The sequence below is a fragment of the Anas platyrhynchos genome, chromosome 15, assembly GCF_047663525.1.
Source record: "Anas platyrhynchos isolate ZD024472 breed Pekin duck chromosome 15, IASCAAS_PekinDuck_T2T, whole genome shotgun sequence".
NCBI classification, from domain to species: Eukaryota; Metazoa; Chordata; class Aves; order Anseriformes; family Anatidae; genus Anas; species Anas platyrhynchos.
In genome coordinates, this window is record NC_092601.1 from 17,482,301 (window position 1) to 17,498,945 (window position 16,645).

Genomic DNA, 16,645 nt, shown 5'->3' on the forward strand with positions numbered 1-16,645 from the left:
GAAATCTGTACTCGAGTGGCTGGTTGTGTGCTGCTAACTGGGAGAACTGACCCAAGCCATGGTTTGGCCATTCTCCTGATGATTGTTACCTTTTTTTTTTTTTTTTTTTGAGCAGTGAGGATTTTCTCAGCCAATTCTGTTGACCCAGTTGCTGGTGCTGCCGCCTTTCTGCTAAGATTCAGCTCTGGACAAGGGAGAAGGCTTGTGACAATAGCTTTTAGACATAGATTTTCGATCAAGCCTAATCCCTAACCCTATAAAATCAGCAAAAAATTAAAATCTTTAATGAATCCTCATCCTTCACTTCTAAGCAGAACTGTTCTAACGTGCCTGCCCATCCTCTGATTGATGGCCACGCAGAACGTACTCTGTCATGTGCTATATGCAAAGGAAGGCACTCAAATTATTATTTGAAAAACAGAACTTCAATGTTTTTAATTATTCAGTTAGTTAATCAGCGAAACACTTTGCCATTTTGGGACATTGCTGGAGAGTGACCAGTAATGTCAGTTTAGAGAGAAATCCTGAATTGTGCATTTCCAGCAGCGTGCAGATCCAGGGAAGATGTGGTCAATCTTTAAAACGCTCGTACCCAATTATTTATTTTATCATTTGATAAAAACCTCTTTGTATAATAACCATTTGAAAGCATAAGACTTGCATCTGTTATCTCATGAAATATTTGCTTTCAAAGCAAATGCTGGCATATTGCATGGTTTTATTGTAATGATTGTTTCTTGCAGTGTTTTTATTTTTAATTTTAAAGGGCTTGAAATGATTGTTAGCAATGAGCAGTGTTACTATTCTGTTGCTGCTGTTGCTGAGCAGACTTCGTGCAAGTTAAACTTTGTCTACTGATTTGGGAGAGCGTTTCTCAGAAAGTAAAGATAATGCCTCGGCTGGAATGCTTTTAGATAAACAGCGTAGGTAACACCAAGTACTTTTCTTGTTAGAAATATGCAAATAGAGTTCAGAAATCAATATTTAATATTGCAGTTGTCGTTTTTGAGAATCTCTACCATATTCCCCTGTATATTCCTAAAGCTGAAATTTTTATGTGCTACTCAGAAGAACAGGAAGATTGTTATTGCCTTGGATTATAATGATGCAGCCCATTTTTTAGTACATTTTCAGCAAGACGACTGCTTTCTGGAGATTTATTTTTTTTTAAAGATTGTTACCTGGGTGACCTGTCTAAAAAATATTTGTGTTTGTATGTTTACTGGCTCTCTGGGGAAGATTTAATAAGGAAGTAAAGTACAGAAATGTTTATAAAAGTTTTTTTTGTTGTTGTTTTCAAAATCCTTACATTTCAGGGAAACCAAAGAATGGATGCTTTTGTGACAGCAAAATCACTTCAAACTTTTCTTGCAGAGAAGCGCTGAGGTGTATCCTCAAAGGATGTGAGGATTTTTTTTTCAGTCTGCAAAACTGCTTGAGTGTTGCATTTAAGATTTACAAATCGCTGACCCCTTTGTGAAACACGGAGACAGTCTGAAACAGTCTGGCTTTGGTACGTTTGACTACCTAGTGAGTAATCTCCTTTTGCCTGGCCTGCTAGTTTGAGCACCCTGCATAGTATAATTGACATTTCTGTGTCTATCTTCCAACTAATAAGGTCTGCTTATTTTTAATTTCACAATAACACGAATATGTGATGCCTCCGAGAGGGTACGTACGTGTGCTTTAAGAGGCACAACGTGGCCCATGTCTGCCTGCAGCTGCGTAAGGCTGAGAGGTGCTCGTGGTGGTAATTCTGCTCTTACGTTGCAGGCTGCTGAGCTGCTGAAGATGTGAGGAAAGGCAGGACAGTTCTGTGGGCTGTCCTCAGCAGCCTGGTTTTAGCACGCTTCCCGAGGGGGTTTCTGTTCTGCAGTTTATGTCTCAGAGCAAGCAGAGGATGTAAGCGTGTGCTTTGCTTGGAACATACGAGGGGGCTCTTGATGTGGGGCTGGTCGCCTACTTGCTGACTGTGGCCCGTTGGTTTTTCAGAGGGTGAGCTTTCCAGGTGTAAATGAAAGAAGCAGGCTTGCACATCCTGAATTCAGAAGTTTCTTTGCTACGTACGTGCCAGCATGAAATTGTGTCTGGGTGCCTTGGGACAGAGCCAGATTTTTCATGGCTTGGGTTGTTGTTGTTTTTTTTTGGTCAGCTTAGATAGCGTATATCATACAGTGCCTTTCCTGTCTCTGGGAATGCTGATTTTTAGCTTTATTTTACAAAGGGTTTTCTTTTTTTTTCTAATTCAGAAGAAAAATTAACTGTAACGGAGGAGGGTCGGTGCTTGATTGTCCTTTCCCTTAGCTTGTGCTTTATAGAGAGGCTTAAATCCACCACCAGGACTGACTTTGTTGTCCCTTTGGTGGCAGGCAGGTGGGACCAGGAGCTGTGACCCTGGGGATGCTGTGCTCCGGGTAAGGGCAGGAGGGAAGCACGCTGCTGTCACCTGCCTCTGGGTTAGCTCACGGGGAGCTTTCACCATGTAGCAAACTGGTAAATTCCATCTATTTCTATATATGCGTGCGTCTGCAGACATATGTATAGACCAGACCTCTCGCTGGTCAAATTTGTAATGGTGATGCTGCTGCACAAGCAAAGCCTTACAATTAAGAACACCTCCAGTGCCCATCAGATGTGCTATATGGACCTGTCTTTAAATGCCTGGAGCCTCGTGCTCCCTGAAACCCGGCTTGTGTTTTGTCACAACTGCTGTTTTAGCTGTTTTAATAAAATCCGGTGACTTTCCCCGTTTTCCCCTTTCATGGGAAACCAGAGTAAAAGAGAATTAAGCACCGCCTGCTGCTTGCATGCTAAACAGATGCAAACGAGAGTCCCCTCCCTCGCCATTATGCCCTCCCTCCTTACGGGTTGCCACATTGTTTTGATGAAAGCAGTCCCATTGCCAACTCCCAGCCCAGAGGGCAGGTGAGAGGAAAAAATCCCTGATTACAGCGCCGTGATTAACATATCTTTTGGAGTTTGTAATGTCATCATTTTGCAGAAAACAAGGTTCCAGGAGCTTCAGAGAGCAGAGGGTTGTCAGAAAGGCAAACATCAAAGTGGAAAGAAGAGAGTTTATTTAAAATATAGTAGAAAGACTTAGAGCATTCATGCTAACCTATGAGAGCTATTAAAAATTAAAAAAAAAAAAAAAAAAAGCCTTTGAAGCTAAGCATTAAAGATTTAATAGTATTAATTGAATTAAGCCGTGGGAGTTAAGGATATGTAGACACATGTGTGAGTGTATGTATTCGAAGACAGTATCTATGTTAAGGAAGCTGAGTTACTGAGTGTTGAATTAACTGTACTTGGTTTATAAAGGCTACCTTAACAAAACACTTCTTATTCTTGGGCTTAATTAGAGTAGATACCATTATAACTGAAAGTGTAAACAACAGTGCAATGTACTCACTATCATTTTAAAACCTGCTGTGAGGCAGAGGCGACCAGACTTGGCATACCTGAACAAGGCAAAACAAGCAAGGTAGTTTCTAATCCACAGCTTGAATGTCATTTTGTTCCTTTATATTATTAAGCCTGTTTTTTCTTTTTTTCTCCTTTTTAAAAAAAGAATAAATATCTTTTATTTTCAATGAGAATGATAACATAATACTCTTGTGCTCAGTAATAATAATAGGGTTCCTCTTACCCCCATGATACCCTACCTGTAATCCCAGCCACAGGAATGGGCTTTTTGTTGGTGGTAGTTGTACTTTCATGTCTGTCAGTAACGCATTTTCTCCAAAGATCAACTGATCCTGGGAGCTGTTACCTGTCTGATGTTCAGAACTTACCACTGTTGGGAAGAGTTCTTGCTGCAGGGAGAAGGTGGTCCCTCCATGGCTTTGTAAACAGATAACAAAGAAAAAACCTGAGTCAAGTCTGGCACTCTAACAATTGCAGTAGCCTGGTGTCGAGGGAACAATACGTGTTTTGGTTTTAATTATTATTTTTTTTCTTTACAAACTGAAAACTCAGTTTCAGACTTCTGACTTCAGTGTTAACGAGCAGGGGAAAGCCAGGTCCGCGTGTTGTTTGCAGAAAAATGAGCACTGAAAGCTTCTCCCAAGAGTACAGGTGGCCTGGCCGAGGAAGCTGATGTCTGGAGGGGAACACCAGCAGCAGCAGCAGACAGGATTTGATTGGCACGCAAATACCGGTGTGCAGAGACACTACCAACCTCGTCAAGAGGGGTAACGAAATCGAGGGTGATCTTAATACATTCATTTTGCCTCCTTCAGGAAGATGGTTGCTGACAGCGTAAGGCGGGTTGTTTGAGCTCTTCTTGCTGCAGATGTAGTTGCTAAATGATTCAGCATGATGCTGTACCCACGCCTTTTAGCAGTATTGATGAATTCATTACCCTTCTGTTAGCTGATGGATGTTAATGGGCTAGAATTTCTGTGCATTTGGACTAGATGGAATGCGCTTGGAAAAAAAAAAAAAAAGAGAAAATGGAGTGGGTGAGTTTTTAAGTCGCTTTCTTGTTCTGTTTATAAATCTAAAGGGAGAGAATGCTTTTAATAATTTGCATTAAAACAGTGGGTAAAAGCATAATCCACAGGGTGATGCAGGCACTGTGGGCTATACAGACAGTAGTATTACACAGAAGATTTGCTTTACAAAAAAAGTCTCAGGCTATAATCAGCTGTGTCAGAAGTATCAGAGGCTTGACTTTTGGATTACACGCTATAGGTGTTGTCCTCTGCCTTTTGGACTCCTTGCAGGGTCTGCGGAGTCCTGCTGACACGTACAGAATTGCTGGATGCGGACTATCAAAGCTAAGAGCCTTTAACATGTTCTCTGCAAGAGCTAACGGCAAGAAAGTGACCTTTAATAATGAAACAGGTGCAGATGCTTTTCAGTTACAAGTCTTTGTCATCCTCTTTGAGAAGAGCAAGCTAATTCCCACTCAAATAATTTTCCATCTAAATGTCCAGAGCAGAGAGGAGAGTAGGTAGAATATTGATGCTGAAGGATGGATTCAGAAACCTAGAGCAGTCGTTACAACAACAGCTGGAAATTGGGACATGTCTGCATGGGAGAATGTGGGATTCACATCTTCAAGCCAGATTATTTTTTCCTAATTCCACAGTAATAATATAAAAATAATAATAAAGATAATATTTGCATTTGGGAATAGGATGATCCTTAATAATGTATGAACGAAGCAAGTAGGAAGTAGCATACCAAGGAAAATTCAAGTGAGTTGATTTTATTTTTTGCCTTTAAGTGATTCACTTCCATCAAAGATGCACTTAGAGCTCAAAGTCAGAAACCAAGGTAGCACAAAAGTAGAGCAGAGTGACCAGCAGTGCTTGTGAGTGCTGTTTCCTGGAAAGCCCAGCCCAGCTAAACCCAGGCTGCTGCTGCTGGGCTTGCTGTGCCGCTCTCGGGCTGCACGTGCTCTCTGCCAGGCAGGGCTCCTTGGGGTGGGATTGCTTTTCCTGCTCTGGTGGTGATGCTAGGAACGTTAGTCAGCTCTGGGAGGAAGACAGGGAGGAGGCAGGGTTATTTGAAACGTATTTTGGCAACTTGAGTGGTGAGTACAGTATGAAAATATAAGGGGAATAAGAGGGAAAGATGGACTAGTGTTATGGGACAGATGGCTGAAATCAGTCTGTAAGAAGGGTAGGACCCATATTTTAAGATCTTAACCAGTTTTGAAAAACTAGAGGACAATTTTCTGTGGCTGTCTTCAGTGCTAAACAAAATGAATCTTGCTGTTAGGAGCAGCTGGGTGGTAAAGGAGATTTCCCAGAAAACCCACTGCTTGCAGTTCTTACTGTTGTTACCTGTTGAAGGCAAGTCCCAGGATTAAACTCACTGCTGCCAGCAATTTGGGCTTCAAGGTGCAGCTTTACATTTTGCCTCGTGAAATGTGACCATAGATTACTGTCGAAATGAATGTTACTTCCCTTATTTGTACTTCAGAGGCATTAGAGTGACCTTGGCATTAATCGGTTGGGTGACCTGATCTTCCAGAAAGCCCAGCTGGGCCGATGCGCTCCCTGAGCCCATTCACACCGTCCCCAGAAGTGCTGCGAGGGGCAGAGGTGGCTTGGGGCAGGACAGCAGCTTCCAGGAGCTGTGCTCAGCCTGCACCACGTCCTCAGTTCTCCGTGAGCACGGCTGCTGACAGCAGAGCCCAACCCAAACCTCCAGTTTTGACCAGGAAGGTCCTACAGCAGCACGCACGGAGGATTTTAGGATTCAAGTTTCCCACTTCTGAATTTTCTACCAGCTTGGTTAGTGGTGAGCATACACCTGCATTAAGATATGAAAGATATTTAAGAAATTAAATCCACCACCTGTTTCTTTACAGGCTTGTAGTTTGTGTTAGCAGCCCGTGCACTTAACAATCTGAACTGAAAAAGAATAAGAGTGTCTTGGCCATACAAACAGTTAGGGCTTTCCATCTCTCGCTCTTCTTTGAACAGTTTTTTCCATTAGAAATTCATGTTGCAAGGTAAAAGTACTAATTAGTCTCTCGGCTTCGAGCAGTGGTAAGATGGGGAGTTAAACCGATGTTTTTCCCTGCTCTGTGTCATGATGAGCATTTGCCTTTGGCCTATTGAATTTATTAATGTGGTTGCATGGCTGTGGTGTGTGGGTGGATAGGAGAAACTGCTCATGGTGACGTCTGCTTCGTAGTAATAAAGTGCAAGCTGAATTGAGTTAATGAAATCTTGGTGTAATTGTAAGCTGCAAGTACCTTCTGAAAATACCAGGGCTGATGGATGAGCACGGATACGTAGGATTGTAGTTGTTCTTGTCAGCTGAATCCTAAAATTGCACGGCTACAAAATGTTGGCTACGTGCTCAGTTCTCACACACCTGCGAGCGTTCAGATTGGAGCTGATCTGTCAGGGCCCTGAGCTGCTGGAGGAGAAGGTAGGATGGCTTCCCTTTGATAGTCCCCTGTTACCCACTAAGCAGCCTGAGTCGAGGCTGGACTTCTCTAATCAGTAATAGGCTACGGCACAGCCTCTGGCAAGAATATCAGATTTCTTGCTCCTCTGTTCCAAAAGGAAAATGTGAAAAGAGAGAAACGTCTCCCACTGTCTTTAATCCAGTTGAAAACACGACTCAACGTACCTGGTGGTACACTGAATTTATTTCAAATCGTTACTTTTTATTTTAAGGCAGGCGTTGGGTGATTTTTTTTTCCTCCTCTATTAGCGAGAATAAAAGATGAAGTGCTTTCATTCAAGTAGGTAATCCCCAGAGAACAAATTCCTTTGGAGAGTTCGGGGAGGTATTTTCGCTGCTGTGTTGGATTAATTTGCATTTAGAATTTCTGGTTCAGCGCGCAGTGGCTTGACCTTGTGCTGTTCTGTAATTCCGCAATATTCTCGTACTGATTACACACCCGGCGCTTGCTGTATCACTACCGAAAAATAAACTGCGATGTGCTGCATAAAATGCAGCTAGCACTGTCGGTGACACTTGACCTAGCCGGAGAAGGAGGAATGTGTTATTTTTAAAGAGCTGTTGTCGAAGCTTGTAATCCTAAAATTAGACCTCCAGCGCAGGTCGGATTTGGATCGTTTGCCCGGATCTGCACGACTCTTGCCGAGGCTCTCCCTGCTCGCAGCACTTTGGAGCATCTCCCACACTGCCAGCAATTCCAGCTGTGGTAGTTCCAGCTGTGCCACGGGCTGCCAGGGCACCTGGAGCTGCCAAAGTCACAGCACTGGCAGCCACCTGGGCAGATCCTGCTTCTGGTGGTGCTGCTGTGCTCAGCTAGGCGGTGAGTCGCTGGATTTCTGCCCCGTGCCCCCTTTCTGTAGGCTGGGTAAGGAGCTGAGCTCCCCGCCGAGCTCTAATACTGCCCTCCTGGTTTAAATAGAAAGGTGTTAGGGAGAAAAGGCAAATTTGTGTCTGTAAATCTGCTGTATGGCCGTGCAGGCAGGACTGAGTTTCTCCATGGGATTGAGGCACGGCTGTAAAACCAGCGCAGAATCGAACCTTGGCGTTCGTGGCTGTGCCCAGATTTGAAGGAGGGCATCTCTCAGCATTAACTCTTCATCTAAAGGAATCATTGGGCCACCTGCTGTCTGTGAAAGCTGACCTTGTTCTCTCATTTGTAAAAGAGGGTGGAAAGCTTCCAAAACTTTTAATTTTGAGCCATTTCCTCTTCTCAGAAATTAACCGAGGAGGACAAACCATTAAACTGTGTAAAATGGAAATTAAACCTTTCTTCTGGAGTTAACCCCGTTCTCCAAACCCTTTGCCAATCTGTGTTTGCAATTCATTTCCTAAATAATTTTGAAGGTTAAGGAAGGGCATTGATGGTAATTCCAGCGTCTTCATTTTACTGTCTTATTCACATGAATTGCTGTTTTCTCTGCTGCACAATAGCAAGAGGGAGCTAATAAGTGTGCTGCTTGTTGGCTTTTCTGCGTAGTGCCAAGCTCCTTTGCTTCTCCTCGCGCTCTTCTCCAAGGCATCACAAAGTACAGTCGCCTCTCTTCCTGTCTGGTGCGGGGAACAATGTTTGCACTACAGTAGGATATTATACCGCAGGCAGTGTAACGATAGCCCTGTGGTCTGCAGTTCTTCTGTAAGAATTATTTATGACTAAGGAAAAAAAAAAGCGTGTGAAAGAATTAACTGAATTTGAAAATTTCTCGAGCGCTGCAGGATCCGGCATAGAAAAAGTGCCAGCGAAGACATTTTTCCTGTTGTTGTATTCCTGAATTTTAAATTAAGCCTTACGCTTCGTTTGTCAATTTTCCTGGTTCCTCTTTGTGGAAAATATGGCTTTGTAAAAGCATTTGGGATCTGTACGCATAACGAGCTCCCGTAAGAAACCTAGGGTAGGAATTCAGAGCGCCAGGCAGTGCAAATCCTTTCTCCTTGCCAGAAGTAGAAGTTGACTTAGTGTGACGGTTGGGGATGTGTTTGCGTGCGTGCTGTTTGCTCTTTGCAGGTGTGGTGTGAGTTTCTGTCTGTCTGGGGGAACTTCTCCCTGAGTCAGCACTTTCCTTTAGCCTGGTTCCTTGCAGGCTGGCAAGAAGCACTCTCCAGACCCTGGCTTCTCCGACTAACCTGAGACCACAGGTGCGTGCTGGATCTTGGAGATAAAGCATCAAGAGCACAAAGCGTAGAGGTAAAGCTTCAAAATACGTTGGAGCTTCAAAATATGTTGGAGCTTCCCTTAGCTGTTTCAGCACATCTTGGGCAGCAGAGGCTCTTGGTGGCTTTGTGGGATTCCTGTTTCACGTGCAGTCCCTTGAAATTGTAGGTGGATGTGGATATCCCATGCGGTGCTTGCCTCCTGCAGACCCATTGGCATGGGTGGCTTGAGATAATTAAAAATTTCAACAAATTTCTGGCAAACTTCTTACATCTAGTGTCAATTTTCACCCTGTCTCTTCCCCACTTGATGTGAAAGGCTTTTCATGTGTTTCTGGTCCATACCTAGCTGGCCTGTGTGCATATTTACCTTCAGGCTTGAAGTGAAGGGCATTTTATCAGTGCAGACAAACCCTGGGTTGAGTTTTGCATTCCTGAGATCAGAATGGGTTCTGCTGGAAGTCTGTATATAGGTGGATTTGTACGGCTGCAGCTTTGAACTAAGTTTATTAAGGACTTTGTGGCTTGGCCTCATTTCTGAGTTAGTCTCAGCAAATTAAATATGGTTTCCTCATGTAGATTGCGTTCAGTGAATTTAATCTCTTGTGAGAGAGCTGTTGAGAAGAAGTTCAGTCAAGAATTCCTCCTGTCTGCGCACCGAATCTAAAAGAGCACCGCGAGAATTCACCGGGATTATTCGTGGAGGGAAAGGGAAATTAGGTATTCCCTTCCAGATAACCCTTGATAGCATGGGGAAGCTTCGCTGTGTGGTCTAGAGTGTTGTGCATTTCCTTTTCTATCCATTTAAAGATGACAAGTTATAAAACAGAGAAAACATCTGACCAGGGACCGGGAAGATACGGCTTGGAAGGCTTGCCAAAGCTGAGCACAAGAGATCTCCACCTTCCCCTCTCTGCTTCATCTTTCAAAGAAACCTCCCCGAGCTGATGGGGCTTTTCCTGCCGTCGGCCGGGGATGGTGGTGACAATCAGCGGCTCTTGCTTTCTGCTGTCTTTGCAACTCCAGCGTTAAAACTGCAAACCCAGCTTTCTGCTGAAGCTGCAGGAGCATTGTACTTCCTTGTGGTTTGTTGTGAGATGGTAATGCACCGAGGTCTCTGAAAAAGCCCCAACTTTCTGTGGATGGTTTTGATCGTGCATTCGGAATGGTTTCTCGCTTTTATGTAGTGAGGGTAGTTGGCTTTTTGATCTCTTCAACCATAATATGGGCTGGCGGACCTGCACCCTGATGGTGTGAGGGTTTGTGTTGTGATTCTGATGGTTCTTTGGTTATATTTATTCTGCTGGCTGAAGTTGGTGTCGTTTAGGACTGGCACGTGTTTCCATGTACTATAAAATTCACCTTTCCTATATGGTTTCTGGTATTAAAGTGATATTTTCAAAAGCTTATGAAGTTACAGCAAGTAATGAAGCACACTTTGCTTTTTCTCTGGTCACGGGTGCACACGTAGCTGAGGCACTTGAGAGCATAGTACACTTTTAAAGGTATTTTGTGAGGCCTCTCATCCCTGGCCTTTAAAGAAAAATAATTCTTGTAAGATAAGAGCGTTTTTCATAAATTCACAGTTGGTTAAAAGACAGGAAGCAGGGGGAGAGATGAACACTCAGTTCTCCCAGCAAAGGGCTATTTCCACTGACGTGTCCTGCCGGAGCTCAGTGCCCTTGCAAGTGCTCCCTTTTCCAGTTAATTTCTAAATACTGATGTGACCAAGTCAAAGCCAAGCAGCTAAATTTCAGAAGAATCCTGAATCATTGAAAAGAAGGAAGAAAGACTGAGATCTGTTTGAGTGATAAAATACACGAATGGAAGTGTAAGGGAGACATGGGAAGGTGGCAGGGTTGGTTGGAGACCTGCAACAGCTTCCAGAAATTAAACTTAGAGCTCAGGAGATGTCCAGTTTCCATAAAACCACGAGTGGCATAAAGAAACGGAAGGTGACTTGTTCTTAAAAAGCGTGCCCCCTGCCTACAACACGGGGAACAAATATCCAGGTTCACAGCAACGTGATGGGAGCTCTGGTTTGGGCTGGCTGAGTGTGCTGGGGGATTTAAAGCAACTCCAAGAGGGGTTGGCAGGGCCTTGTAGGTTAGTTACAAGTCCAGGCAACGTTGATATTCTTTTTCTCATACTCTTTACATGAGGATTTGTGTCTGAGGGCCTGATAAGACTTTTATTTTATTTATTTGCCTGGTTCAGGAGGTACCCTAACTTCAGTAGAAGAATGAACTCCCGTAGCTCAGCTCACTCGGTCGCTTTCCAGGAAAGATGCATGTGTGCCTTTGGACCGAAGGAGCCTTTGTAGAGCTGCGTGTTGTCCAACACTTCTGCTTTCATTTTAAATGGCATGTTAATAATCTGAGGAATGATAACAGTGGTGGAATGAAATCCGTGCTTTAATTCTCCCCGTGTCTGTTGTCAGTGATCGGGTTGTGTCTTTGGGGCGTTGGGGGAAGTTGTTAGAGGACACGTTACGCATGCCATCTAGTAATGGGGCAAACACTGTTAGAGTTCAAACAAGTGGTGAATGTCAAAGACGTCTGACGATGTTAATGCAATACCAAAATCTGCCGGTTTGCTCGAGTAATGTATTCTAAAGCTTAATAGGCCTCTGTTTACTCAAAACAGTGACCTTACATAAATAACCGAAGCAAGTTTCCAGCTCCAGAGCTTGTCCTTGGGTTTTCTTGCCAGTCATTTCAATTTTACAATTCCATTTTCATATAATTAAAAATTCTTCCGTGCTGCCTGAAAGACATACAGCGCAGAAATTGGGGATCTGGTGAGCGCTGTCAAATGCACAAAGGAAATGCATTTGGAAAAAAAAAAAAAATTCCCCTCTAATCTGCTTAGCATTAAAGGTCACCTTGAGCTGGAGTGCATCGTTCTGGTGCTCCTTTCTCCTCCCTGGGCCTTGGGTTAAGGCAGAGCAGGGTTCAAGATCTCTGCCCTGAAACTGAGTGCTCGTTGTCTTTATCTGGGGCCTCGGAAACGCCTTGGTCAACGTGGAGGAAATCCACTTGGTGTCGGTACGCAGCCTCCTGCAGCAACGGTAGCAGACTGCAGCTGTCAGCTCTAATGCAGCTTCCTATAAACTCTGCAAGCTAGCGCCGAGCTTTCTGTAATTAAAACTTCTAGATGGGTTTTACCTTGTCGGAAATTAAATCCGTAATTTGTTTCTCGGACTTCATTTCTGGTTTGCTTTTCAGGTTTTCCATTGGCATCAGCACAGATAATTTCTTGCTTTCTGTCTTTTTTGGCAGCTCAGGTGTTTCTAAGCTTTGACATTTGACGTTACCTGTTTACAGCTGGCACTTCCCAGCAGTTGGTCTATCCATTCTTCTTGATGTTAGAAGAGTAAGGGTTTTTTTGTCTTTTTTTTCAAACTCGAATCTTCTGAAGAAATCTAGAGAGCAAACGCATCACTACCAGAATTTCTCAAAAGCACACGTAATTGCTTTCCGTGTAGGGATAATGAAAGACGCCACTAACGTGCTTTGTTTTGTTTGTTTTTTTTTTCTTACTTAGGTCATGATTTTCATTTTCTCGTGTCATTTTCTTGAAGAGAGGAAATGATTGTAGTGGAACTTCTTGCAAGTAAGCCACAGATACGGAGTCTTCGTAGCTCAGAAACGTTCATAGAAGAGCAGATATAGCCCTTTTTTTGTTTGTGTCCTAGCACCGCGCTGATTAAAAAGGGAAATAAAAATGACGACTTCGTCTATTAGACGGCAGATGAAGAACATTGTGAACAATTACTCAGAGGCCGAAATAAAAGTTCGGGAAGCGACCTCTAACGACCCGTGGGGCCCCTCCAGCTCGCTGATGACTGAGATAGCAGATCTGACTTACAACGTTGTGGCCTTCTCTGAAATCATGAGCATGATCTGGAAGCGACTCAACGACCACGGCAAGAACTGGCGACACGTGTACAAGGCCCTTACGCTCTTAGATTACCTGATCAAAACTGGCTCGGAGAGAGTGGCGCAGCAGTGTAAAGAGAATATTTTTGCTATCCAGACGTTGAAAGATTTTCAGTATATCGATCGCGATGGGAAAGACCAGGGCATCAACGTCAGGGAGAAATCCAAGCAGCTGGTGTCTCTGCTGAAGGACGACGAGCGACTTAAGACAGAGAGGGCCCAGGCCCTGAAGACCAAAGAACGCATGGCTCAGGTGGCCACCGGGGTGGGCAGCAACCAGATCACCTTCGGTCGAGGTTCCAGTCAGCCAAACCTCTCCACCAGCTACTCGGAGCAAGAATACGGAAAGTCTGGAGGCTCCCCGGCATCCTACCATGGCTGTAAGTACAAGAAAACACACACGAGATTTTTTTTCCCCGCCCTTTTGTCTTTCTTTCCCACTCTTCTGAGATATTTCACGTTCTGATTTGCCATTAGAAGTGAGAGGAAATGGTGCCCTCCAGGACCAGAAGGGGCTTTTTGCAGTGGCTGCATCTGTGCAGGTCTGCTCTCTTGAAATGACTGGCTGCATGTTTGCTTTGGAGAGGATGTGAGCGGTGACGTAAATCAATTTAAAAAGCACTTGTTTACTGTCAGCTCCCAGAGGTAGCATTGTGGAGCTGCTTTTGTGAACATGTTCCAACGTTTGATGTGATACGTCCTCGGTCTAGGAGGGAGACAGTTAATAATTTCTTTTTTATTTCTAGTTTTAAAAGGATTGCTTGAAATTTTCTTTGTGTTGAGATTTTTTTTTTTTTTCTTAAAATATAATTGAAGCAGAAACTAGGAATAAAGAGTAATTCCTGGATCATTTTGCTAGATACTTTATGTTGTTGCTCTCGTGTTTTAGGAAGAGTATCGGTAATTAACTTCCTTTATTGCTTACTCAGCAGTTCTTAGACGAGTAACACTTGGATTATGTCAGTGATTAAATATTTACACAATCAGCGTTTGGTGTGCAAATATCAGTACCAAATCCTGCATTTCATTCTAAGAAAAAAAAAGTACAATGTGTGGGAAGAATGGATTCTTTATAGCAGTGCTTGGGGGAACTCCCTGTCATGTTAGGAGGAGGCCTGAGCTGGCACTAAATCCTTCTTAATATAAGTAATGATCTGATGAAAGCTGCTTTGGCTGAAATGTCAGTGGTTGTGGTCTAATTCTGAAGGAAAATCTTTTCTTTAACTGAATGCTTATAGTGTGTGGAGGACTGTAACAGAGCCAGTGTGGTGAATTGATTGAGCACCAGTTTTAAGAATCTCAAGTTTGTCATGTCCTGTATCCCAAAGCGCCTCTCAGATTATAAATATGTGAGTGGTGTCAGTACCCCTGTCATACGCCGATGTTTTTTGTGGAAGGCAGTAGGAAGCCAGCAGGCTGAATCAAGCTAGCATGAAGAAAATCTCGGTGAAAATAAAAGCTAGAGAGAAAAGCAGGATTTTTTTTCCCCCAAATGAAATGCTTTTAGGATGCAGGAATTAAAAAAAAAAAAAGTGCATGAAGGTTTCCAGGTATGAGAATTTGTCTGTTATTTTAACAGTGGATTAACAAACATTTTAGTTGTTTAATAACCATATTTAGATTGATTCAATATGAATTTTTAATTGATAAGTAGATTTTTATCACTGCAATAACATTATTTTTCTTCTGAGGTCTGTAGGGCTCATTTGTTTATCTTAAAAATCCCCTAATTAAGGAGATAGCTTGAAATATTGTTTTGTCATCAGCCGATGGACTGCAGTAATAGCCACCGAAGCATGCCGAGCACACCTTTGGTTTGTTGCACCGCGATTTCTTCACCAGCTCTTGCCTGACTTGGTGCGTGTAACTGCTGTTTGCCGGGTTAAACGCTGCCAGAGGCCTCCAACTCTTTCTCACAGCCAGGATTGAGCAATGCAGGGCGTGTTTCTGAGTCGTTATTCCTTGGACATTTTAGGAATTTTGATGGGGGACTAGATGTCAAGAAGCGAGTTTGGTCATCCTGTCAGTGCGGAGGGTTAGGTTACTCGGAATTCACACTTGTGTCCTGCTTTGCTGCCTATCTCTGTAGGATTGTCTCTGAGGTAATGGTTTCTTAACCTTTTTTTCCTCTCCCCCCTTAAGCATGTGCCTAAGAAGCTTTAGAAATCTCAGGCTTTTCTTCCTGTAGGTGGTTCTTCTGTTGCAGACTCGCCAGTGTTTAATTATCTGTTAGCGAAAACACAGATGGCTGTTAATTGTTCAGACCTGTATCTGCTGAAATTTGAATGCATTTCTAGTACAGATGGTTTATTTGAGTGTAGCAAAGCAAACCAGCACCTTGCAAAAGGTGTGCAGAGCTTTGTCCTTTGTTGTAGGACGAGGAGTTTCATCTAAACCAGACATTTAAACTGTTACATAAATGCAGGGGTTCCTTACACCTTTTAATGGAAAAGTCGCTTTTCAGAAGTTAGAGATTGTATCCATCGTGATTTCTTTTATTCTCCAATGATATCCTTGTTTTGTTCTGAAGACAGGGACTCAGCAGGCTGTATAGAAGGAATTACATTATGGTTGGTTCCTGGGAAGTCCTCTCCTTATTGCAATTTCAGATGCAGTCGCTGTACTGCGTGTTCTGGTAGAATTGTGCTGTAGGAGAAGAGATCAGAGGCATCTAGACTTAATTATGTCTTTTGCAATCTATAGGAGGAGATTTGCCTCTAAGAAAATGTACACCCAGTCTCCTGCTAAAAGTATTTAGTGTGTTTTGTTGGCATTTGAACATAAATGAAGTTGGGGCGAGCGTAACAACCTTCCCACCAACAAAGCTAGAGGAAATGTTTCATCTCTGTGCTTTGGTATGAGCAGACTTTACGTTTGTTTCTTGTTGGGCACAGTGGATGGGGAGTGCAGATTTTGAGGATTCGTAGCTGATTGCATTCTCCTTGTTTGAAGAGATTGTTTGTGGCTACTAAAACCTCCTAATTTTTAGTACTGTCTTGCAGAAGAAGGAAAAAAAAATCTGAGCTGTCTGAATGTGCTTAATAGCTTCTCCAGGACAGATCGTGAGGGGAACAAGTAACTTCTACTGGATAAGGTGTCAGATTTGAGCAAGGGACATCTTCCCCCCATCAGTTACTAAATGAGCAGTGTCAGATAAGTCCATGGGCCACTTTTTGTTTGCTTTCTTCAAAAATACTGAGATAGCTGCAGCATACAGCATTGGCTGTAAATATTGCAGTGCTGTAGCAGCTCTTCTTCTCCAGCTTCTCCCAGCATACGTGTAGGCTTGTATCTACAGTGTGTATATGATTGGTTTTGTATTTGATGTTGAGCTAGAGGGTTTTGTCTTGGTGGGGTTGCTTGTCTTTGTATTCCAAACGATCCTTTCTGGAAAAATAAAAGCAGCACTGATAGCCTGAACAGCGTGAGAGAATTCAAGGTGGAAAAAGGTCTCGAGTGATTTCCCATCAGCCTGTACTGCACTGACAAATAGGGATGTTTTCCTTGCAAATAATTTCATCTCACCTCTAACAGTCCTGTGGAAAGTGAAATGGTGAAGCACGGGAGTTTTTAATAAAATCCTTCCCCCCAAAGCTTCATCTTAATGATTCTGTTGGACCTGC

The 16,645-nt window shown here is 43.2% G+C and overlaps 1 protein-coding gene across 7 annotated transcripts in view; it reads left to right on the forward strand.

Annotated features, from left to right (window-relative positions):
• EPN2 (epsin 2) overlaps nt 1-16,645 on the forward strand; it is a 42,828-nt gene that overhangs the window by 5,847 nt on the left and 20,336 nt on the right. For all 7 annotated transcript variants that reach the window (XM_027469258.3, XM_027469256.3, XM_072024106.1 and 4 more), the window contains exon 2: nt 12,628-13,402. In XM_027469258.3, the coding sequence (XP_027325059.1) occupies nt 12,808-13,402 (595 nt within the window). In that variant the 5' untranslated portion in view covers nt 12,628-12,807. The remainder of the gene's footprint in view (nt 1-12,627; nt 13,403-16,645) is intronic.